This window comes from Diplotaxodon limnothrissa, linkage group LG7 (genome assembly GCF_057381915.1).
Source record: "Diplotaxodon limnothrissa isolate DT_005_m linkage group LG7, D_limnothrissa_male_GT1.1, whole genome shotgun sequence".
Taxonomy (NCBI): Eukaryota; Metazoa; Chordata; class Actinopteri; order Cichliformes; family Cichlidae; genus Diplotaxodon; species Diplotaxodon limnothrissa.
Genome location: NC_140602.1, coordinates 50,587,100 through 50,613,001, shown reverse-complemented (window position 1 = coordinate 50,613,001; position 25,902 = coordinate 50,587,100). Strand labels below are relative to the sequence as shown.

Below are 25,902 nucleotides of genomic sequence, written 5' to 3'. Positions count from 1 at the left end.
GGAACACATTTTCTTCCGTATCCAATTTTTTAAGACTAGCTTCATGCCATCATTGTATGACTGACCTGATCAGAATTCTTATATACTTGCACACTCTTGTAAACAGAACAATTACAATAGAGTTAAGGGTTGTAGCTCCCAAGACCAGCATAATAAAATGTTTTGATACTTTGTCTTTCTAGGGTGATCACCTCACTGGAACAGGAGCAGGAATATGGGAGATATGAAGACGCCTGACTTTGATGACCTGCTGGCGGCCTTTGACATCCCTGACATGGTGGATCCTAAAGCCGCTATTGAATCTGGCCACCAAGATGACCATGATGGACAGCTCAAGCAAACCAGTGGTGGTGTGACTAACAGTGAGAATGAGGCCCAACACCCCTCAGCAGCACATGATGTAGGTGTTAGTGTCATTGTGAAGAACACACGAAACCTAGACACAAGTGACCATTGTGGGACTGAATCAGAGAGGGGTAGGCATTTCCACTCCCATTCCCGACTCCCTTCTGTTCACAATGGACTTCATAATATTTTGGTGTCCACAATACCAACTGGGGCTCAATACACGAAGAATGGATGTAAAATTCCCAGAGAGGAAGGCCAGAAAATGAACAATGAATCATGTACCTTCAATCAGTTTAGCCCAATTTCCAGCACAGAAGAGTTTGATGATGATGAGAAAATTGAGGTAGAAGACCCAGGAGACAAGCAGGGAGGTCACACAGCTAGGAAAGGGGAGCGGAACTCCAAATCTGCTAAAAGGGAAAGTCTTTCCAAGCCCAAAACAAATGGAGACCAAAAGCCTGATCTTAACAACAATAACAGTGGTACTTTTAGAAGTTGTAAGTTCAAGAATCTCTCTCAGCCAACTTTACCTGAAGGGAAACTTGAGGAAACAATGCCCAAGTCTCATAGCAAAGAGTGCCAAGAAGGTGGGCAGTCATCGGGACTTGGTAATCCATCCAGCCTTTCACAAGTCAAATCCAAATCCTCAACAAAACTTTCATCTTGTATAGCAGCCATAGCTGCTCTAAGTGCCAAGAAAGCTGGTGCTGAAGACTTAGGTACTTTGGATTCTCCTACAACACAACAAGAACCAGCACAGGTCAAAGAAAATTCAAGAGTCCCTGAGAAGCCACAGGATCAGGAATCAGCCATGGAGATTGCAAAGAGACTGCTAACAAGACAACCAGACAGCCCCTCTAGTGTGACTAGTGAACGCAGCAGCAAAGGTTCCCCTGCCTCAAACACAGACACCACCCCAGTTATCCCAAAGGTCAGGATCAAAACAATCAAAACCTCAACTGGACAGATCAAGCGTACAGTCACCCGAGTCCTTCCAGAATTTGATCCTGAGGGTCTGAAAAAAAGAGAGAACAGCACATCTGTCATGACAACCACTAATCCTAGTGCAATTTTTTCAACCACAGTATTAACCACCACAGGGGGACCTTCAATTGAAATAACCAAGCAAATGACAATTAAACCTGTTGCAACAGCATTCCTGCCAGTCTCAGCAGTCAAGACAGCTGGTTCCCAAGTTATCAACCTTAAGCTGGCTAACAACACAACGGTTAAAGCAACAGTCATCCCTGCTGCATCAGTACAAAGTGCCAGCAGTGCTATCTTGAAAGCTGCTAATGCCATCCAACAACAGACTGTCATGGTACCTGCCTCTAGTCTGGCAAATGCCAAACTTGTGCCAAAGACAGTCCATCTTAGTAACCTCAGCCTTTTGCCTCATACAGTGTCCTCTGCTGCCTGTGATCTCCAACACACCTTGTACAAACAGCCCCAACATCAGCAATCACAGCAAGCAAAACAGCAGACAATTCTCACCAGTCAGCAGTCAAAGAAAGTCTCTAGAGTTCAAGTGTTCACTAGTTCTCAAAGCTCTGTGGTGGATGCCTTCAATAAAGTCCTGAGTAGCATGAATCCTGTCCCTGTGTACATCCCAAACCTCTCCCCACCAACCTCAGCCTGTATCTCTCTACCCTCACTTGGCTACAAGTGCTTGGAGTGTGGAGATTCATTTGCTCTTGAGAAGAGCCTGACACAGCACTACGAGCGCCGCAGTGTGCGGATCGAGGTCACCTGCAACCACTGTGCCAAAAGTATAGTGTTCTATAACAAATGCAGCCTCTTGTCTCATGCTAGGGGTCACAAAGACAAAGGGGTGGTTATGCAGTGTTCACACCTAATCCTAAAACCCATCCCTGCAGATCAGATGATTGGTACATCAGCTGCAGGACCACACAGCGTTAATGGCACCACCACTACCACTCAAGCACATGCGCCTGCGGGTCAAATGCAAGACAAGGTATCTGGTGCTGGGAACCAACCTGCAGTGATTTCAGCTCCAAGCAGTGCACCTGTTGTGGCAGCCATGCCGTTGGAGGATGATGCATCAAAGCTCTGCAGGCACAGCTTAAAATGCTTGGAGTGTAACGAAATGTTCCAGGATGACAACTCACTAGCAATGCACTATCAACAAGCATCGGAGCCCAGAAGTCAGGTGTGTATGTAATGCGTAAATCACCACAGGATGTGAGGGAAGCTATTTTTGCCAACTCCGGTCAATTTGACAAAATCTCTACAAAAGCCGCAGAAAATACCATGCTATGAAAACACAAGGCATTTTATATAAAGGGTAGAGTGTATAGTTGACTGTAAATGCCAAGATACATGTAAGGAAGAAATATAAAAATAATTTAATCTGCAGTATATATTAATTTGCATTAATAATATTTTAGTTAAATAACATGATGTATTCTGGAAGCAGTTTTCTAAACATAGTAGGTGAAAAAAGTCAATTTTTTAATGTCTTTTCTTTATCCCATAGAAAACATGCACCATTTGCCAAATGCTTCTCCCAAATCAGTGCAGCTTTTTGTCACACCAGCGGATCCACCAGCACAAATCACCTTACATCTGCCCTGAGTGTGGTGCCAGTTGTCGCTCTGTCCACTTCCAGTCACATGTGACCAAAAACTGTCTGCATTACACTCGGAGAGTCGGCTACTGGTGCGTTAGAACTTTATAAACTTGTTTTTTTGTCTTCTGTTATGCGACATAGTTTTTTCTTTTTCAAAACGTGCTATTGAGACCCAGATGTTTATGTGCATAGTGTGAAATCTGATTAAAATATGAAGCCACGTTGCACCATGATTTTCTGAAAGTGGCCATACACAGAATAAAATGTGTCTTGTTCTTGCTTTCCATTCAAAGTGGCACTTATAGTGTCATTTCTAATTACAGTTATTAAAACATCTGCAGCTTGACAATCCCATATCCCCAAAAGTGATATTATTCACAACAAAAATTACTGAGAAAAAATTAGACTGTCACAGTTGGAGTCACCCAAGTTACATGCCATTAAAAATAAAAGTTTGTCTTTGAGCAATTACAGTTCAATTATGACCCTGGTCAATCAAATTGTTATTAAAAGAACAGTTGGCCATGAAGGTAAAATCCGCAACGATGTAATACATTTTATTACATTCTTGGCCTCTTGATGATATTTTTACAGTTGATATGACTTGTAATTGCTTATCAATTAAGAGTGCTATCAACTTCATAGACATGACACTATGTGCAAATGCACTTTCAGAACATTTCAATTTTAACTTAAATTCATAAATCAGCTCAATATACAAAAAATTTACTTTTATCCCCAAGACCAGAGGTTAACAATCCCAAAATATAAATGTATTTTCTATTTCTGTGTGACGATATCTGTATTTCTACTTCAATTAGTACTTTAAAATGTGATTATAGAGAGATTTGTCAGGCTGGTCATTTCCCGCTGTTTCCACATACTAGTTATAGCTTCAGTCACATGCATAGTTGGTAACCTCATGTTGACCTCTGGACCCTGGGTTAAAGTTTGAAATCACAAGGTTTTCAGCTCAGCATATATTCTTCCAATTTCACTTTACAACTGTCCCACATCTCAGTTGCTCACAGAATACACACTTTTACTGATGGCTGCCTGGTGGTCCTGGCAACCTGTCTCTAGTCCAGCAGAAATGGGGCTTCAGCTATTGATTTCACATCAACTGCCAGCAACTGCTTTTTTTCCCTCATGACTAATGGTTGCTAAAGGGTTGCCAGCCAGTCTTTAGGCCTTTGTGACTGGGGCCTAAGTTAACTATCGTGTATTTTAATATTCAATATAAATCTTTATATTTAACTCCTAAAACACATTTATGCATATTTATTCATATATTTTACTATAAACTCAAGAATCAGGTCCAAGTTTGACACGAGTCTTTTGCAGACTAAGGTGCTGGACTTTTGATGGCACAAAGTCAATGACCATTTTGAATTCATATCAGCAAAGTTTCTGTTAGGAGAATGTGCTGAATTGATTCATAAAATGTAATTTGAGTCAATATCTTACCTGTTCTTCCTTTCTCCATTCTTTGTCCCTCCAGCTGTATCCACTGTAGTGTGATCTTTGCTGATGTCGCAACTCTAAAGTCCCACATACAAAGTGCTCACTGTGAGGTCTTCTTTAAATGTCCTCGCTGTCCCATGGCCTTCAAGTCTGCACCGGGAACACACTCACATGCATATACACAGCATCCAGGACTGAAGGCAGGCGAGCCCAAGTAGGTCTTCACATGCTGTATCTATCATCAAAAATATGTAAAATAGAACCTAATTCTGAAAATATTTTTGCAAAAATACAATCATTTGCAAATCACATAAGCCCATATTTTATTCACAATAGATCACAGAAAATGTATCAAATATTTTAACTGAAAAAATGTACAATTTTAAGAAAAACATTATCTTATTTTGAATTTGATGGCAGCAACACATCCCAAAAAACTCAGGACACAGCCAAGTTTAACACTTTGTAGAATTACCACTTCTTTTAACAACTGTCTAAAAATATCTGGGAACTGAGGAGACAGTTCTGTGTCTTCTTTGTCTTATTTTTAACTTCATGATGTGGCAAATATTTTTAGCTTGTTAAAGGTCTGGACTGTAGACAGGTCTATTCAGCATCCAGACTCTTCTACTATGAAGTCACACTGTTGTGCATTAGTGCTAATTCCATAGGCACTAATGCATACTATCAGAGATGCGCTGCCAATCAAATGACATCCTCTCTTCTGCAGCATCCATGTTTTCCAATAAGAGTTTTAAGTCCATTGTAAATGAGCAGTGTAGTCTGACAACCTGAAGATCGCAGACATGCAGTATTGAGGTTCAGCCTTGTACTTTGTGCACAGATATTTCTCCAGATTCTCAGAACATTTGATCATATTATGTACTGTAAATACTAAGATATTCAAAAGCCTTTACAATTTTACATTGAGAAACATTAATTAATTCTAAAACTGCTTCACAATTTGTATTTCTTGCAAATAGGTGAACCTTCTGACAAACTCTGCCTTTATAACACATCTTTCAATTTCATTGTACCTGTGACAATGACAATAAAGAATATTCATTCATTCATAAGATACTTCTTTATACCAAATAATGTTACCAATTTGTTACCTAATTGGTTACAAGATACTCCTCCAGCTTTTTGTTTTAAGGGTTAGGCTTTTCCAGTCTTTTGTCCCCAATGTTGCTGCCATCAAATTCAAAATGAGCCAATATTTATCATGTATTTCCATTTCACACAGATTCCTAACATTTTCAGAGCTGGGTTTTCAAATTAATCTCAGTTATATACCCATATGATAATTGTTTTCATGGTTTACTCATCAACATAAATGTATGTAAGCTTTCTTTGACACAAGCACACGTCAATGTAACCCAATACCCATGTCCAATACCTTTCATTATCTTTGCTGTTTCATCAGTAGTAGGATTTGTGTGTTTTAGATTTGGTGGCTTAGCTTTGGTTTGTTTTTTCCACACAGTAACCTTTCACTTACTTACTTACATCACCCATCATTAACAGTTCTGATGATATATACGCTCAGCAGCAGCTGTCCTTGACCCATTTGGCCTTAATGTCCCTCAAGTTGAATATTTCATACTATATGTAGTGAACTGGCACCAACATTAATTATAAGCATGATGTAAACCCAAAAGTAGCATTTGAACAGCTCCCATCCCTAAATACTTCTCTGTCTGTCTTTCAGGATGATCTATAAATGTTCCATGTGCGATACTGTGTTTACTCTTCAGTCCCTCCTCTACACACACTTTGACCAGCATATAATCAATCATAAAGTTTCAGTGTTTAAATGTCCCGATTGCTCCCTGCACTATGCACAAAAACAGCTCATGTTGGATCATATTAAGGTAGGCAAAAATATATAGTTTGATTTTTGTGCAATAGGATTAATTTTTGTATGAATATTTTTAACTTGAAAGTAAACATTTTACCGTAACTTCCAATTAATCTCATGAGTTGTACTTTAGAAATGTCAGACTGTAGATTTTTTACACTTTTTGCCCACATGGCTCATTTTCAGGCCATACATGGAACCTTGAAGACCACGGAGGGCCCGCCAAACCTGGGGATCAACCTTCCACTGAGCACGAAGCCCACTAATTCTAACAGCACCAACAGCAAGAGCCCCCGTAATAATAACAAAGATGGTAGAAATATCAACGGTCAAAACAAGGGAGAAAAGAAACCTTCAGCTTTGTCAGTAAAGAAAAATAACAGTAACTGTTCAGAAGACTTGAAGAGCCCTCCCAGTTCAGGATACACATGTAAAGACTGCAATAGCCTCTTCAGTTCCAGGGAGCTCTTTGTGGTGCACATGAGGCGAGAACATGGCAAGGTAAATATCTGCCACTCTCATAAGAAAGTTTAAGATTTGCCAAATTATTGTTTTTAAGATTTGCTTAGTGCTGATAAATGAGTTGAGCCAGAAATGGAAAGCATTCACCTTCTTAGTGAAGCACATTGCCACTGCAACCAACATGTTTCAAAAGGGGAAATTTTTAAATTGAAGACAAATGGTCTTCATGGTAGTTACCATTTTCCATGCAAACAACTCCGAACGAGGTTTGCAGTGCAGCATCACATACCTCTTTGCAAGCAGTTTCACCTAGTGACAAAAGGCAACTTCCTGCAACTACATACCACTGGGTGCAGGACTACACCTTTTTCCCTAGCATCCAGTGGTTACTAGGGGCCACTGACCCTAGGTCAGGTGCTTAGGCAATCAATGCCACAGCAACTGCTAGCAACCTCTAGCAACCGCTTGCAGCTGGTAGGGAATACTCATTTTCCATAGCAAATGGTGGTTTCCAGGCAGTTGCCAAACAGTCTCTAGGTCTGTATGATTTAGTCCTCAGATATTCTTCCCTTCCCTCTGCAGATGTTGAAAAAGCACCCCTGTCGACAGTGTGACAAGTCTTTCAGCTCCTCCCACAGCCTTTGCCGACACAATCGTCTAAAACACAAGGGCTTGCGGAAGGTCTACACCTGCCCGTGAGTATCACTTTCTCTGCAACTGTTTGTGTATGCTTACATTTCCTGAGCAAGTCTCACTCTGTAAATGAGCAAAAGTAAGAAATTATTTGTGTCCATGGTCTCCATGACCAACTCACATTTTTTTGTAGGGATTTTACAGGTTTACAAAGTTCAGCATCAGAACAATGCAATGTGCCTTGTACGTAGTAAAGTCTGAAATACTTTTTTAATGTGCTTTTACTTTTTTAAATTGTGATTTTACAGGCACTGCCCAGCTCTCAGTCAGCCCTTTACTAAAAGAGTGTTGCTGGATCAGCACGTTCAACTGATGCATGGAGTTAAAGATGTAGGAGGAAAGACTCATAACATGGAGGCTTTACCTGACAAAGAAAAGGTACTGTGGAACAATTTTAGAAGGAAATCACTTCTTTGTTTTTCATGACATCTCTGAGCTAACTTTCATATAATGTCCTTTACAGAGCCTCAGCCCCAAAAGGAAGACAGAAGATGATGAAGGAGATCCAGGGCTGAACTCCAGGGGCACTATCTCGCAGCCACTGAAGAGGCTTAAGGTGAACATCCTCAAAGTTCACAAGTGTGCTGTCTGCAGCTTCACCACTGAAGATTTTGCTGCGTTCCAAGAGCACATTCCTCAGCACAAGTCTGACGGCTCATCTTACCAGTGTCAAGAGTGCGGCCTGTGCTACACCTCCCACCGCTCACTGGCCCGACACCTCTTTATTGTCCACCGGCTGAAGGAGCCTCAAGGCCTTGGCCGATATAACGGACGGAGCAAGGAAGATGAGGAGAGTCAAAGAGAGAACCAGTTCGATGTTACTGATGAGAACAGCGATGGGACACCAAACACTAAATGTAAGGTGTGTGGGAAGATGTTTGAAACGGAGGGAAACCTGAACACTCACATGAGGACACACGGGATGGCATTCATAAAGGCAAGGAGACTAAGTGCAGCGGAAAAGTGAAAGAAAGACACTTTTTACTCATTCCACAATTCAACTTAAACAGCTTGTTAAACCTACAGTACCTCCACTGACTGTGTTTATGTTGTAGGTACATCATGCAAATGCAGTGGTATATAACATGTATACAATACAAACTAAAAAGTGTGTGATATACATCAAAGATCATTTAACGTGTCTGAGGAAATTGAACAAAGTTTCTGGTAAAGATGTTTCTAAAGCCTTACATAGAACTTTTTTAGAAGAGCCTTTTATGTGAAATAGTTTCCATAGTTGTCTTCTTGCTAGGACCAGATAATGTATGGACAATATATTCTAATGGGATTAATCCTCATACAGTCAGTAGTGTTCTAAACTTTCAATGCCCAATGAATGTCTGTCAGAAAAATATATCAAACTGTGGGAAGCTTCAGCTTCCCCATAGCGCAGCTAACTTGATTTGAAATTGTTTTTGAAAATTCACGGAGCCCTTTAAGACTTACCTTCTACAAAAAGACCGCACTTCTTATAACACACCCAGAAGAACACATGTGCAGTAACTTTGAGCTGGAGTAAAAGTAAATATCAAACAATTCAGGACAATCGGTTAAAGAAGCAGCTTAGTGTCATTTGAATTTTCATAAAGTAAGCTGCTAACATATCAACAAAGTTTGGAATATGGAAACATAAATATGTGACGCAGCATACAAAAGCTAGGCGAAGTTGTTTTTTTTTTCCATTTTATGTTTCCTAAAATTTCCTAAAACTTCTCGATTAACATGCGAAAAAATATATATATTTATTTTTGATTATTTTCTATGAGGTTTAACTTTAGTAAATGATCAAACATTCAATACAAACTTCACGAAGCATACAAGTAACCGTCAGTCGATTACAATTCACAGGCTAGAGACAGAAAAAATATTCAGCATCACTAAAGGGAAAATTTCGTTGAGTATCTGAGTTGCACTCGTATGCCTGAATTACACTTCTGAGGCAAATCTACGTAGCGCCTGTGTTTCAGAAGGGTTTATGGTTACAACACTCCTGCAGATGCAGATTTAACACAGAAGTATAAATCCCCTGTCAGGCATGTGTAGGGTGACCATATTTTGATTTCCAAAAAAGAGGACACTTGGCTCAATCATGAAGAACTTGCTTAAAGAAACATATTTAAACGGCACCTTCTCTGCGCGGTTATTGAATTGTGAAATAAAATATGCCATATAGGCTTTTACAAGTCAACAAGTGCAAAAAAAAAAAAAAGCCTCTGGAATTAAATAATGGTACAGATAATGGTATGCCTCATCTGCATAGGAAAAATTACCAGTACTGGGTCGGTACGAGGGAAATTTCTTTTGCAGTTCGTCTGAAAAGATGGACATGCGCTTTGGGATCTTTTAAACATCATTAGGTGCGTTGCTGCGCGCTGACTGTCCCGTCTGTGAGTGCAGAACAAGCGCTCACAAAGCAGCAGTTCGGGGATGACGTCACACACATGGGTCCTCTGTCGGAATATAGGAAAACCCGGACATTTTTATCAATCACGAAAATCCCCCCTAACAGAACGTGAAGAGGACATGTCCGGGGAAAAGAGAACGGTTGGTCACCCTAGGCATGTGTGGCTGTGCTGTGTTTGATTTGAACTTGAGCTGAGAGCTTTGATGTGAGGATTTGGGGGTAACATTGCGCATTGTTTATATGCAGTTTATTCATCAGAAGCACTTACAGAATCTGTATTTGTCAGACGGTGAAGTTAAGATAAACACTGGCGATATCGTAAAGTCCCTTTCCTGTGCTGCGTCACATATGAGTTCAAAGCTCCCAACTTTACTGATCATAAAGTCAAACTTTACTATATCCTTTAAAGACACTTGTGGGCCAATTTTTTTTGGAAGTATTTTATAAAGGATTGTGATATTTTTTTAAGTTGATGTTTCATTACTGTCTTAATATACTGTAACTGGCAGCTCTTTGAGATTACAATTCACTTAAAATGTTTATTTACCTAAATATTGTAAATATGAGACAAAGCACTTGACTTCCTTTGAACAGCAGTCCTCTTTACAGTATATTAGCGTAATTCTAACAAGAGCACAATAACATTAAAATTGTAAGGACACTAGAGTATCATTTAATTTGCTGCCTTATTGTGTGGATGTGAATCTTTTTTCATTTCATGGTTCTTCAAGTTATGCGATGTTATGTTCACTGACAGGAATTATACTGAAACAAACTTCTGAGACATAAGAAAACGTCTATGAATGTACGCTTGGCTGTAAATAGGCGACAGCGAAATAAACACAAGATTGTTGCTCATTGTTTTCTTTGGTCTCAGCCTTTCCCAAACGAAAGCCTCACTTTGTTTGTTGTTGTTGTTGTTGCTTTATAATGACAATAAGACTTGAAATGTCTTGCGCTGTAAAACTGCATGCGAGAACCAGTCTGTTGATTAGAATGTGTCTTGCTGCCACTGCTGCCATTTTTAAACATTTCTGATGCTTGTAAACAAAATTGTTCTAAATGTTAATAAACATCCTGTTACACAGGAGACATCACCTCTTCACTGGGGAAGAAATCCTGTCATGATCATCCTGATGTACCTGATTCTGCTTAATATTACTATTAAGACTAATGTCTAACAGCCAGATTGATATAATTGTACTCAATGATAAAAACAAGTAGTTCTCTGATGAGCCACGCTCCCAGTAATACTTAAGAGTCAGGTGAAAAAGAAGGAAACTTTTAGCCACTTTTAGCAGAAATAAGTTTAGGGCAATCATTTTCTGCATGCCTTTATCAGTTTCTCACTTTGTTGTGGAAACATTCTGGCTCACGCTTGTTTCACAGTTCTCTTAAGGTCCCACTACAGCATTTCAATCTGCTTGACATCTGAGGTTTGACTTTGCCATTAAAATAACTTTATTCTTTCCTTTTCAGTCATTCTGCTGTTGATCTGCTGATTTGTTTGGGACCATTGTCCTATTGTGTGACACAGTTTGGGGCAGGCTTTAGCTTTCAGACAGACACCCTCACATTTGCCTCTAGAATACTTTGGTACACAGAGGAGCTGATGGTCAACTCAGTGACTGTAAGAAGTCCATGTCCTGTGGCTAGAACACAAGCCCAAATCATCACTCCTCCACCACCGTGCCTGATAGTTGATATTGGGTGTTTGTGCTGATTTGCTGAGTTTGGTTTTTGCATCATGTCCAAACATCTCCACTTTGTTCTTGTCTCTCCAAAGGGCATTGCTCCATCAGATGCAAGAGTCAGCTATTCTGCAGTGTTCTTTTTATATAGAGACGGACTTTCTCGGACAGCCCGTCTAAACATACTCTTTTAGTCTTTTTCTAATTGTACTGTCATGAACTTTAACATTTAACATTCTAACTGAGCCTTCTTTTTTGCATGACTATACGTGTTACATCATGTTTTTGTTTAAAAATATAAAAATTTCAACAATTTCATCACTTATTTCAACACTAAATCCAGTAGCTATCAATGCAAAAGAATCACTGACATTTAGAAAAGTTTCACTCTGCAGTTCCCCTCGGCTTTTGCTTCATTTTTAGTATGTTGTGGCACTTTGTTATGGTTTGACTTCCTGCTACATAAATTAAGAAAAACTATTCTTTTACTTTTATTGATTGCCCTCCTTTGATGAAGCCACAAAATGTGTGTTCCGTGACAAGAACACAAAATTGTTATTTTTTAGCCCAGTGTGACAATTCAAAATCCTCTAAATCAGCATGAAAAACATAAAATAAACATAAATAACCACACTGCACTGTTATCTTTTAGAATTAAATAACCCAGTAATGACTATGAGTATCTTGCAGCACATGGCTAACAAGTGCCGCTAATGCCCAGTATTGCATAGCTCTAAAGGTACCAGTTAGCTGCAATGTAAAAACAGAAAGAAATGTCTATTATTTATTAAAAACTCTCCTTTTCTCTATAGATTCTAATGCTGCACTGTCAGTGACAAAATGTTTTAATCATGCTATGGAGTAAGTAGTTAAAATAAGTGGTGATTGTAGGGTCTTTTCCTCTTTGTATGAGACACAGAAGCACTTAAGCACTAAACTACTATTATTAGATCAAAATAGGGTTGCATTCTATTAAATATGTGTTGCTAGGTAAAAACGAGACGGCCCAAGAATGTTTTATGGACAATCGCTCCCTCTAGTGGTCAGTTATTTGGAGTGCTGTACTCTGATGGCTGGATGATCTGTGGTGTTTCTTCCATCACTAGAGAAAAGTAGAAAATTGTAGTAATAGTTATAACTGAGCAGAGGAATTTTCAAGTAATTACCTTTGTGTCTCTGTGTCTATTTAATGCTATTTAAAATGTGTGAATATGTAAAATACAATTGGTATATAATAAAAATATAACTTAAAAATGTGTGCTTAAATGGTTATGTGGACTGGTCACCCGTCAAAGCTGCACTTTAATAATGTTGTTCTTGCGTAGTGAGAAAAATCACAGCCTGGATTGTTTTGTTAGCCTCTCATCCTCCTTCATGTAACCAAATCCTGTTTACACCTGCTAGTGAAAACCAGTTAAAGTCATTCAATTTAGCCATGGAAGATGAATTTCACAGTACACTCTGAATGGTGACGTGTTCCCTTCTCTGTTATTTAAACACCTTCTTCCCTAAAAAGAAACAGTCAGAGCCAAAATGATCCTCCATTTGGTGGCGTTTCTTCTTTTTGTGGGGGGCAGAGGAGCAGTGGAAAACACACAGATTTTGACAGTGTCCCAAAGATGCTTGGAGGATACAAACACTTTTCTCCGGGAAATTAACCAGGATGAACCAAAGGGCTATGCTGTTCTAAGTAAGTGATTGTGATTTTTGTATGGCATTTCTTATGCGCTTGTGTGGTAAGTGGCATTTAATCCACTTTAGCAGAGGAGCCAAGATAGAAAAGTCAAAAATACAGAAATAGATTACAAATTCTTCAGGACAATGCAAGACCATAAGCTTAAGTTCATTTTCACCTTCTCAGAGAATAAAAATACTGCCGCTGGAAGCTTCTGAAAATTACAAAGATTAGGTTTTTATGACTGTCATGCTTACATCAAAAATGATCGATGCATACATCAAATCCGTGACTTTAACCTGTGCAGCTGGTGTAGAGCCTATGAAACTGCATAAGTGTTCAAAAGAACTGTAAGAATATTTAAATAGTTAAGATGATGATGTTGAAAGTGTTCATTTCATACCTACATTGTAACTAATTCCTACTCATTGTGTGCTTACAGTGGGGCAAAAAAGTATTTAGTCAGCCACCAATTGTGCAAGTTCCCCCACTTAAAATGATGACAGAGGTCAGTAATTTGCACCAGAGGTACACTTCAACTGTGAGAGACAGAATGTGAAAAAAAAATCCATGAATTCACATGGTAGGATTTGTAAAGAATTTATTCGTAAATTAGGGTGGAAAATAAGTATTTGGTCACCTCAAACAAGGAAAATCTCTGGCTCTCACAGACCTGTAACGTCTTCTGTAAGAAGCTTTTCTGTCCCCACTCGTTACCTGTATGAATGGCACCTGTTTGAACTCATCATCTGTATAAAAGACACCTGTCCACAGCCTCAAACAGTCAGACTCCAAACGCCGCCATGGCCAAGACCAAAGAGCTTTCGAAGGACACCAGGAAAAGTATTGTAGACCTGCACCAGACTGGGAAGAGTGAATCTACAATAGGCAAGCAGCTTGGTGTGAAAAACCAACTGTGGGAGCAATCATCAGAAAATGGAAGACATACAAGACCACTGATAATCTCCCTCGATCTGGGGCTCCACGCAAGATCTCATCCCGTGGGGTCAAAATGATCATGAGAACGGTGAGCAAAGATCCCAGAACCACACGGGGGGACCTGGTGAATGACCTGCAGAGAGCTGGGACCAAAGTAACAAAGGTCACCATCAGTAACACACTACAACGGCAGGGAATCAAATCCCGCAGTGCCAGACGTGTTCCGCTGCTGAAGCCAGTGCATGTCCAGGCCCGTCTGAAGTTTGCCAGAGAGCACATGGATGATACAGCAGAGGATTGGGAGAATGTCATGTGGTCAGATGAAACCAAAGTAGAACTTTTTGGTATAAACTCAACTCGTCGTGTTTGGAGGAAGAAGAATACTGAGTTGCATCCCAAGAACACCATACCTACTGTGAAGCATGGGGGTGGAAACATCATGCTATGGGGCTGTTTTTCTGCCAAGGGGACAGGACGACTGATCCATGTTAAGGACAGAATGAATGGGGCCATGTATCGTGAGATTTTGAGCCAAAACCTCCTTCCATCAGTGAGAACTTTGAAGATGAAACGAGGCTGAGTCTTCCAACATGACAATGATCCAAAACACACCGTCCGGGCAACAAAGGAGTGGCTCTGTAAGAAGCATTTGAAAGTCCTGGAGTGGCCTAGCCAGTCTCCAGACCTCAACCCCATAGAAAATCTGTGGCGGGAGTTGAAAGTCCGTGTTGCTCGGCGACAGCCCCAAAACATCACTGCTCTCGAGAAGATCTGCATGGAGGAATGGGCCAAAATACCAGCTACTGTGTGTGTGCAAACCTGGTAAAGACCTATAGTAAACGTTTGACCTCTGTTATTGCCAACAAAGGTTATGTTACAAAGTATTGAGTTGTATTTTTGTTATTGACCAAATACTTATTTTCCACCCTGATTTATGAATAAATTCTTTACAAATCCTACCATGTGGATTCATGGATTTTTTTTTTTCACATTCTGTCTCTCACAGTTGAAGTGTACCTCTGGTGCAAATTACTGACCTCTGTCATCATTTTAGGTGGGGGAACTTGCACAATCGGTGGCTGACTAAATACTTTTTTGCCCCACTGTATGTATTTTCAGTGAGACAGTAACAAAGACCAGCCTTGAGGCTAATAACTAACTAACTGTACTACCAGCATAAGGAGTAGCACTGGACATTGCGTGGTCAACACCACCCTCCTGATGGAACCACTGAAATGCAAATCTTTGCGGAGCTGTGATAAGAGGCTATAGCTAATAAATGTAGCTGTTAGCTAACACATACTTTTGTAAGCTAACAGCTAACTTATGAAGAACAAAATACCTTATAAATCAAAATATGCTAATGCTACTCAAGTTCAATGTAAATGTTACTTACTACTTCACTATTTCAATACTTTTTTTAAGAGCCACCAACTATAAACCCTACACAATTAGCTTAAATTCACCTCTATCTGTTTTATTTAACTCCCTTTTCCCCTACCAGTGTCACAGCAACATTAATGACATCACTGTTTGTTTCACACTTACTAATAAAAGTAGGTATGCCAGCTCAGCAGGGGTCTTGGGACACACGTAAATCCAACCTACTAAACCTACTGTTAATGCCCTACAATCCACCTAGAGGGCGCTCATGAGTTAGTCTTCAGTGAATAGAGCCAAATGGCAGACTGAAGTATCTAAGCTTGCTCCTGCAACGGGGAAAAAAATCTTTTTTTTTTTTTTTTGTTATCCAGAAGTCCAAATTTGGGGTTATTTCCTCAAAATTTCAACTTTAAAATTACAAATTTCAAATTATTTTCCAAGAAGATACTAAGTCGAAACTTAACTATATTTTGGGGGATGCACTAGTATGTGTATGTCGTTTTGTGATCAAAATTAGCAAGACACAAGACACTTCTTCTTTATTTGTTATCTAAAGGGTGTCTTTAAAACCTAGAACTTCATGAAAAAGTGAGATTTACTTATATAGTAACACCATGCATCTTTACAGCCAATGGGCCTGTGAATGAATGGCTTTTTTTCTTCTTCTGTGTGTTTTGTCAGTGTATGATGCTTTTGGGAAAGTGGGCAGCAATGTTGTAGGAGGTAACACCAACCAGCCTGGTTTGCTGCAGCAGTGCCGCTCTGCTCACGGCCCCAGCTTTTCTGGACAGTACTGCCAGGTGTTCCTTCGGCAGGTAACAACTAACACGATAAAAAGTCATGACAACCAATAGATATTAGATGAAAGTAAGCATACTTTAAACTACGTTTTCTTCTTAAACAGGGAAGAGTCCAGTACTTTGTCGGTATTTGTGTACCTGACTCCTGTGAGAAAGATGACGTGCAAACATTGGTGCTTTACGGTCAGTGATTTAAAAATGAATTTATGCGGTATCATCTATACAACACAATATCGCTTCTTTCTTTTTTTTTTAAACGTGACTAATTTTCACTTTTCGACAGACCAGCTTCAGTTTAATCAGATGTCCCTCATTCCTCCTTTACCTTCCATCCTGGTCAATCAGTCCACTCAGGAGATGATCATGACTCACTGTTTGTCCAGCAAAATTGCCCCTGATACATCTGATATCACCTGCCTGTCAGTATACGATTACACTGCTCTCACTTTCTTTACTGTTTTATCTGCATATGCACTTCCATTAGGGTTACCTGTGCAGCAAAGATGAGCATCTCTTCATATGTCCAGGCCTTTAGCTCAGGACACCTTGTTTTTGTCTTGTCAAACTTTATTTTCTCCTGCAGGTTTGTCTGTTGTGTAATGGTAGCAATTCCTCTCGGAGCCACCCTGTTAACAGCTATGATAAGGTGGCAGTGGAAAAGAAAGGTCGAACCTACATTAGAGTCTTCCTGCTTAAACGCTGCGCTCAACCTTTACGGGACCCTGAAGACCAGCAGCTCATCCAGCAGTGAAACTAATAGCTGGAGTTCAGAAGAAAGTAGTAAGTGCAAAGTGCATCATCTAGATTTGCTGAGGAGTAGTACTGCATATCACACATATTATGGTTACTATCTTCAGTAACCAAATAATGCGATTATGTGAGCTGCAGAATCAGTTATTACAGATGTATTTATATTGAGACAATACTGACCTTGTATAATATTGGTTTTGGCAGATAGCAACCACCCCACACAAACATGCGCTCTTCAAAGCCGTGTGTATGGCTGCCTTCAAGCAATCTCTATACAGAAGACCACGCAGGGCATTTTTAGCACCTCCACATCAATTCCAGTCGGAGGCTACGCTTCACTGAATGGCATCCGTGTTCTCAGCCTGTTATGGATCATATGTGGCCACTCTGCACAGTTCCCTGTAATCAACAGCTTGGGTATGGCAGTACATTGATGGTCTCATTACTCCATAACACACATATACTTTCACTTATGTTCATAAGACCTGTGTTGCAGACAATTACAAAGACTGGAGGAAAACTGTTGAAAGCAGCCCTTTCTATGTGCTAACCATAAGTGGACCTGTTTTCATGGCTGTCGATACCTTCTTACTGCTGGGGTGAGACTGGAACAATTTCAGATTGACAGTGTAAACATATATTTTTTAATTATTTTATTGCCAGCTTAAGAAATTTGATGTTTTAGGGGTCTGCTTAGTGCCAGGTCCCTGCTGGGCTCTATCAACAAGGCTGAAGACAAACTGAGCCTCAGCCTGGTTGGGAGCTATCTCTTAAAGCGGATTACAAGGTGTTGTATTTTGGTCAGTTAACCAAATTAATTTGTGTCTGCGTCACTCCATTTTTACACTCAAGTAAAAGAGGCTTTCTGCATGTGTTATTCATTTTTTAAATTGCTGTTCTCTGTCCTCTTTGCAGGATTCAGCCACTGCATCTGTTCATTATGTGTCTAACCATTGGCCTTATCTCTCTGGTCAAGTGGGGACCCTACTGGTTCCCATTTATAGACACAGTGATGGATTGTAAGACATACTGGTGGGCTAACTTACTATTGATCAGTAATCTGCTCCCAGTCCATGAGATAGTAAGTTTAACTTATAATTTAGTCCTACATTGGGTATTTTAGAACAGATTTACTTACCTGTTCTTAACCTTTTATCTTCATATCCCTGTGCAGTGTATTCCTTGGACGTGGTACCTGTCTCTAGACTTCCAGTGTTATGCAACCACTCCTCTCTTGGTTTATTTATACAGACTGTATGTTCACATCCTTTAATATGATTCTGAAATACTGTTAAAGTGATTTCTTCATTCTTGAACTAGAGCATCACTAGGAGCCGTATACATTTTTATTATCTCTGTGGTTGTAATCCTATCCCCTCCATGTTTTATTTGTCAGAAATAGGAGTGTGTTTATGGTTGTGGCAGGTGGCCTCCTCCTGATGACTATTGTGGCCAGTGCTATTATAACTGCACACCTGCAGCTACCAGTCTTTCAGCCATCTACAATGTAAGATTCAATGCAAAACAGCGTTTGGTGAAATGAATATCAAGGTTTTTTGTTTTTAAGTTTCAGTGTTTCCTTTTTCTACAATGCAAAAACATAATTGAGGCTGTCTACCAACTATGCATCTCTTCTTATGATTTCCCAGAAAATAAACTTGTTTATTTTGCAGGACATCTGAGAATTATGTTTTGTATTACTATGTGAAACCCTACACGAGATACGGGCCATTTCTAATAGGGATCTTGACCGGAATATATCTGACAGCAAAGAAAAATCCACTGTTAAAGCAATGGGTGAGAGCATTTTGACAGGTTTCAATCCCAGACCGTGGCTTAGTCTTTTCTGAGAATTTAAAAACAGCATATGCCTTTTGGTTTATAGCCGAGCCAGAATTTGAACATTTGCCACCACACTTATGTGCTTATCATATCTGTTGTTTCAGTGGCAGGCAGCACTTGGTTGGCTCTGTTGTCTGTCACTTTTGGCTCTTTTGGTTGGATTGCCCTACATCCTGAAGGAGACGCCAGCCAATCCATCTGTGCCACATGCCCTGTATCAAGGGCTGCATAGACCACTCTGGGCACTGGCTGTGACCTGGATTATACTGGCCTGTGAGGAAGGCTATGGAGGTAAACCAGGTGTTGGGATGAACTAAATCCCATATCTCTACATTAACAGTAATAACAATATAGGAAAGCACATAGTATGTTAAAGGAAATTGAGTCTGTATGTTCTTATTTTTATATGTCTTTATATTTTCTTGTTTTTTATCACTCCAGGCTTTATCAAGAGGTTCTTATCCTTGACTTTCTGGGTTCCTCTTTCCAATATCAGCTTCGCCTGCTATCTCATACACCCTGTCTTCATCATCCTGTACATTGGCTTTCAAGAGACCCCAATCCATTACACAGACATCAATTTTGTAAGTATTTCATGTTGCACGTTCTGTTTTAGTGTGCTTATTTCAAATGATTTGGCACAGTTCTTCATAACATCAGACTTTTCTCCTCTGCTCAGATGTACCTGTTCCTTGGCCACCTGGTGCTGACATTGGCAGTGAGCTACATGCTCACTGTGTTAGTTGAGAAGCCCTACCTGCTCCCAAAATAGAGCAGGGCATGGACGTGCCCAGCTATTCACATCCTTAATAACTACCCTCATTATCTTTGTTTATGCATTGTGATCTCTAACACTGCTTTTATTTATAGCTGCTTTTGTAGCTAACGAAGCAATTTAATTAAAAACTTGGAAATATGCTTTTAGTGTGTGTGCGTGTGTGTGTGTGTGTGCTGAGGTTATTATCTGACACAGTAAACACAATTTACATATCTGACAAGTCGCTATGGGTTGATGGAGAAAACATCCTGCAGGGTCACATGACATTTTCTTGACTACATTTTTATTGCCTCACACGTCCATGTTCTTAATGCCTTGCAGATACCACACAAGAAAAAGATAACTTGTCACCATGTGTTAGCGTAAGGTGCAGACATTTTGAGCAACCCCGTATTTCTTTATATTATCTCAGGAAAATGGGAAATAGGTGCAGTGATTTACTGAAGCGTGCCAACATAGATGGAAATACAGACAAAAAGTTTATGTTTAGTATGACCACCTTTAAGCCCAAACTCTCTTTCTTGAAGTAGTCTTCGGGAGTAGTTCTCCAGGCATCTTGAAGGACATCTTTAAATGTTGGCATCCTTTCATTCTGATCTCTGTCAACATGATCCCACACTGCTTCAACAATGTTGCCGTTTTAGTCATGTCTATGTGCCACTGATTGACTGAAATCACAAACCATGACAGAGACAGCACTGTGTTTATGGCTGTAGATACTCACTGGTCTCCCTGTCTTCTCTGTACATATTGACAATGATTTGAACCAAAACTTTCAAATTTCGATTCATCACTCCATTACACCTGTTCCCATTGATTTTCAGTCCAGATCTTTTGTAATTTGGGATACCTTAACCATTTCTCCCTGTTTACCCTTCTTTTTGACAGCTACCCGTCTACTGAGACCATTTTTTTTGGCAAACAGTAGATAGATCAGCTGAAGGACCAAATGTATGTCTCAGACCTTGTGTCAAGTCTTTGTTTCCTATTTCTTAAGTGCATGACTTTCAGACATTGTTCATTTGTTGTAGATAGTTGGGCTGCCACTTCTTCTTTTGTCCGGTTTCCTCAAATTTTCAAAGAACGCACGCTCTTTGTGAATCTCTTTGTTGCAAAAAAACCAAAAAACAAACTATTATCTTTGGTGTTTTTCATAGATTTAATGGAGGAAACTGGGTTAAAAAAAATCATGTTCTTTGTAACAGGCTGCCAATATCAAAATGTTTGAAGATATAATTTAAAATTGGTTGTTTGCTAAGCTATGTGTAGACACAACACTGGTTCATCCCTTGAGGTCGATCGCTTTTTTATGCTTGAGTGATTCATATGTCAACGTGAAGAGCAAAGTTTTTTTCTAGCAGGAGAAAAAAAAGAAGAAGAAAACTTAAAAAATGAGAAAATGAGTAGTCATTTCAACACCAGTGCACTGAAAATGAGAGAAAAAGTTGCCAATGTATAAAGAAAAGCTTTGAAAGACTTTGAAAGCCTGGAGAACTAGTGCTCATGATAGTCTGGCCTTGGAAGCAAAATATAAAGAAATGAGCAATGGCTCAGGACTGTTGCATAGTAATGTAGGTATTCAAGCCCATTAGCCCTTTAAGAAAACCAAGCTCCGACTGTACATAGCCAGCCTGTAAGCAAGGTACAGATGTGGTTGTGATTATAGTTATATACCTAAAACAACTACTACACCATTTGTGGTTGTCAAATATATATATATATATATATAAAAAAACACCCAGCACGCCCCTGCGGGCGGTTTATCCTTCAAGCTCGGGTCCTCTACCAGAGGCCTGGGAGCTTGAGGGTCCTGCGCAGTATCTTAGCTGTTCCCAGGACTGCGCTCTTCTGGACAGAGATCTCCGATGTTGTTCCCGGGATCTGCTGGAGCCACTCGCCTAGCTTGGGAGTCACCGCACCTAGTGCTCCGATTACCACGGGGACCACCGTTACCTTCACCCTCCACATCCTCTCGAGCTCTTCTCTGAGCCCTTGGTATTTCTCCAGCTTCTCGTGTTCCTTCTTCCTGATATTGCTGTCATTCGGAACCGCTACATCGATCACTACGGCCGTCTTCTTCTGTTTATATATATATATATATATATATATATATATATATATATATATATATATATATATATATATATATATATTAGGGGTGCAACGATACACAAAATTCACGGTTCGGTTCGGTTCGATACTTTGGTGTCACGGTTCGATATTTTTTCGATACAAAAAAAATGTTCATGCCTTTTTAATTTGTCATTTATTAAAATTATAAATATATATTTTAACTCAAAAGTACAGTTTTTAAATTTAACCCTAACCCTTGTGCGTGTTTTTTATTTTGACAGCGAATGCGCACCTGCGGACCACTTATGTGCAGCCCTGGTTATTTAGCTCGTCATATTGCAGCCACAGAAATTATTTTGTCCATGAAACCATAAAGCTGCACTTTCTTTTTGCCTTATAGTCTGATTTGTCATAACTTCTCCGTTTTGTGGTAAGCTTTTCTTTGGCTGTCACTTCTTCACCCTGACCTGTCTTATTTGGCTCAGCAGAACTAAAATATATATCTGTCTGTGAAGGTTCTCAGTCATCCAGGTCATCGTAGTCAAATATATATCCTGCTGCTTTTACACACGCACTCACATAAGCTCAGCGATTCTCTGCGCGATCAACCTCTCACATGTTTAAGCTTGCTGCGGGAGATTTCACTTGTCATGTTTGCATAGTAAGCTAACGATTAATAAGACGATGTCAGAGGAATTGGTGCACAAATTATCATCACTCACAGATCAGTGCTGTCGCTCTCTATACACAGTTCACACGATTGCAAAGTGAAAGCAAAAAAACAAGCGCAAATTCAAACGCGACTTCAATATGTCACATATTGACAGTGGCTCACCGATGCCAATGACATAATTACCCAGCTACATTTCTGAAAGAATGCAAAAGCATTGACATATATTTTTCCTACAATAGCCCGACGGGCAGGGAAGAGATAGATTTTGGTAGCCCGACTGAAAAAAATCGCTAGCTCCGGGACGTCGGGCTAGCGATATTGCGAGCCCTGTATCTTATTGAGGAATCACTCATCTTTGGAAAAGAGAGTTTATTACAGAGAAATGTCTCTTTCCAAAATAAAAGCTATACTATCCGCTTCTTCTGGGCTATATTCTCAGCAGCATAAGGAGAATCACGTGCTAACAGCTGTCTAAATGACTCGGCTAAAGTTAGTAGCATGCTTGTTGTTTTTGTCTTTGCACTAGGATGATGTCGGCGTAAATGTGCAGTCATATTCGTTGTGTTCCCACTAGTGCTTTCAGGTTAATCTCGTTGAAATGACCTTAACGCCACAACACGGCAAATCTCCGTTAACGAGCTACCGCCGATCGCCCCGTGCATGGGGCTAGACCAGGGGTGGGCAAACTTTTTGATTCGTGGGCCACATTGAGTTCTAACATTTGACAAAGGGGCCGGAACAGGAGTAGATAGATGGCATGCTTTGAAAACATCACCTCATTGGGGGAAAAATACACATCTTGGGATATGGAGAAAACATGTGCTTTAATTTCCAATGAAAATGAAGAAAAGCATTACAATAAAATCTCTGACTTCGAAATGAGCCTTTAAACACTGAAAATCAAATAAATGAATATTTTATTTTAAAGCACTGAAAGTTCTGTTATCCTTCAGGATATCACATCACTCTCCTCCTAACTCTTTTTTTTTTTTCCAAAAACGGTAGGAGATGCAGATGTACTTGTCCTGTTCCTTTTATTCAATTTGTTTCCCCGGTGCCAAAAGTCAACAACGACCAGTGCAAGGACGAAACAGTTGCAGCAAGTCAGTCTGTGAAGCGTTATATTTGATCTGCGCGCACTGTTCATTTTAACAACGTGCGTATCACGGAGAGACACACATTTTAATGGGAGCAGTGTTGTTGGTCTCCTTTTTTAGCCAGCGCATCAAAGTCTGGAGTTAGTTTTGTTGTGGCGATTCTCAGGATTGATCTGAGGTGTAGGTCTGTTAACTTGGATCTGTGGCTGGCTTTGTTGATGTTCATGACGCTGAATGTCTGTTCACACACGAAGGTAGAGCCGAACAAAGCCAACATCATCTGCGCTTTTCGCCTTAGATTTGGAAACGCGGCATCATTGAGTGAAGCATAGAAGTCATTTAGTTTCAGAGAGCTGAACTTCTCTTTTAAGGCAGGGTCGGACTGAAGGTCGATGAGTTCGAGCTGAAGCTCCTCTGGAGCTGTTTCGGGGTCTTGTGACAGAGGAAAGGCCACCAATTGAAGTGACTTGTCAATTTTATCGAAATCCAAAAACCGACGGCAGAATTCTCCGTGCAGTGCATCCAGTGACTCACTGTATTTCTTTACTTTTGCTCCGGCCTCTTTCAGCGTGGCTAGTGTAGGAAAATGAGTGAATGACTTGTTCAAAATCTGCCTGGAGAATAAAGCCAGCTTGGATTTGAAGGCTTTCACGTTTGTGTGCATGTCATGCACAAACTGCTCCTTCCCCTGCAGTTTCACATTGAGCTCATTCAAGTGTGAAAATACGTCTGTAGCAAACGCGAAGTCACACATCCAGCTCTTGTTGCTCAGCTCAGGAAATTCATCAGTCTTCCCCTGCCGCTCCAAAAACACGCCAATCTCCTCTTTGAGCTCCCACACTCGTTGAAACACTTTGCCCAAACTCAACCAGCGGACACGGGAGTGATAAAGCAGGTCCTGGTGATCCGCATCAGTTTCCTCCAGGAACGCAATGAACTGACGGTGCTGAAGTCCCCGTGCGCGTATGAAGTTGACAAGTTTCACCACAGGATTCACAACATGATTCAGCTGTAACACCGATTTACATAGAGATTCCTGGTGGATGATGCAGTGGAGGAAAATCACATCCTGGTCAGAGTTTTCATCTTTCACTTTATTCTGGATTCTTCTCAGCAGGCCAACGTTTTTTCCCGTTAAATTTGGAGATCCATCTGTGGTGACGTTAACAAGCTTACTCCAGGGAAGCTTCATGTTTTCGATGGCAGCAGACACTCGTTCAAACAAGTCCTCTCCCCGTGTTTGTCCTTTCAGAGACTCCATTGTCAAAAACTCCTCCGTTATTTCAAAGGTTTCGTTGATTCCTCGGATAAAAATGAGGAGCTGAGCAGTGTCTTTGACATCGTTGCTTTCATCCAGTGCTAAAGAATAAAAAGTGAATGACTTCGCCTTTTTGTTTAATATGTTGGTGATATCTTCATCTATTAGTTCTACACGGCGAGTCACTGTCCGCCGTGATAAACTGATTTTCTCAAATTTGTCTTTGGTCTCCGGGCACAAAATACCTGCTGTCTCTACCATACATTCTTTTAAAAACTCGCCCTCTGACAGTGGTTTGCTGGCCTTTGCTATTTTGAATGAAAGCATAAAACTGGCCTTGGTACTTGACTCTTGAATGGCAGTTTGACGGTGAAAAAAACTTTGCTGAGCCTTCAAATTAGCTGCCAACTTCTCAGCAGCAGATTCCCGTTCTTTTGTTGAGAGCTTGCTAGCATAATTTGCGTGCTTTGTGGCAAAGTGACGGCTAATATTATACTCTTTAAAAACCGCCACAGTTTCTTGGCATATCAGGCAAACAGCAGTGAAAAAATATTTAGTTGTCCACTCCTTTTTGAACACTCGACATTCTCTGTCCACTTTCCTTTTCTTGGGTCCGCTCATCTTCATAGAGGGGCGGTAGGTCACAGGGTAAAGTGCAAACGTGGAGTAATAGGCCTACGCCGCTTCACCTCAACAAAGCCAATATATCTAGAGTGCGCCATCTAGTGAGGAAACATCAGAATTGCAGGGGAAATAAAACATTAACAAGGTTAATTTATTAAATTTTTTTCAAGTTTGGCGGGCCGGATCAAAACGTTTAACGGGCCGCACGTGGCCCCCGGGCCGTAGTTCGCCCATGCCTGGGCTAGACGGCCAACACGTTAACGAGCTAACTGCGCTAACACACTAGTTCCCACCCATGTAATTGAGCATTGCATGGCACATCCAACATACTGCTTTAGTCCATGACTCGCTTACCTTCAGGGTCATACATCACATGAAAACCAAAATAATTCCAAACGCCAGATCTGAATGAGGGTGGGGGAGGTGCCCTGCGCTCTTCCTTCTGACTATGCTGTCTGTGTTGAGCGCTCAGTGGATCTGCGCTCGACAGTGCAGCC

At 40.4% G+C, this 25,902-nt stretch overlaps 2 protein-coding genes and 1 pseudogene across 3 annotated transcripts; 2 read left to right on the top strand and 1 right to left on the bottom strand.

Annotated features, from left to right (window-relative positions):
- Positions 1-214: 214 nt before the first annotated feature.
- Positions 215-8,415, top strand: znf532 (zinc finger protein 532). 2 transcript variants are annotated; one of them, XM_085358347.1, is made up of 8 exons: positions 215-2,518; positions 2,846-3,027; positions 4,440-4,616; positions 6,114-6,276; positions 6,450-6,764; positions 7,308-7,420; positions 7,667-7,796; positions 7,882-8,415. In XM_085358347.1, exons 1-8 carry the CDS (start codon positions 215-217, stop codon positions 8,383-8,385), a joined length of 3,888 nt encoding a protein of 1,295 aa, XP_085214473.1. In that variant the 3' UTR covers positions 8,386-8,415. The 2 variants fall into 2 exon arrangements, with proteins under 2 accessions (XP_085214473.1, XP_085214474.1); XM_085358348.1 differs by having other exon boundaries at positions 7,667-7,801; positions 7,884-8,415.
- Positions 8,416-13,046: 4,631 nt separating this feature from the next.
- On the top strand, positions 13,047-19,674 carry oacyl (O-acyltransferase like). Its single transcript, XM_085357114.1, has 15 exons — positions 13,047-13,203; positions 16,192-16,325; positions 16,415-16,493; positions 16,594-16,729; positions 16,894-17,087; positions 17,265-17,477; positions 17,557-17,659; positions 17,746-17,847; positions 17,976-18,141; positions 18,235-18,314; positions 18,457-18,567; positions 18,734-18,857; positions 19,007-19,193; positions 19,344-19,486; positions 19,582-19,674. The coding sequence occupies exons 1-15, from the start codon at positions 13,047-13,049 to the stop codon at positions 19,672-19,674; spliced, it is 2,022 nt and encodes a 673-aa protein (XP_085213240.1).
- A 3,934-nt stretch (positions 19,675-23,608) lies between these two features.
- Positions 23,609-25,042, bottom strand: LOC146629118 (general transcription factor II-I repeat domain-containing protein 2 pseudogene; annotated as a pseudogene).
- Positions 25,043-25,902: the final 860 nt, after the last annotated feature.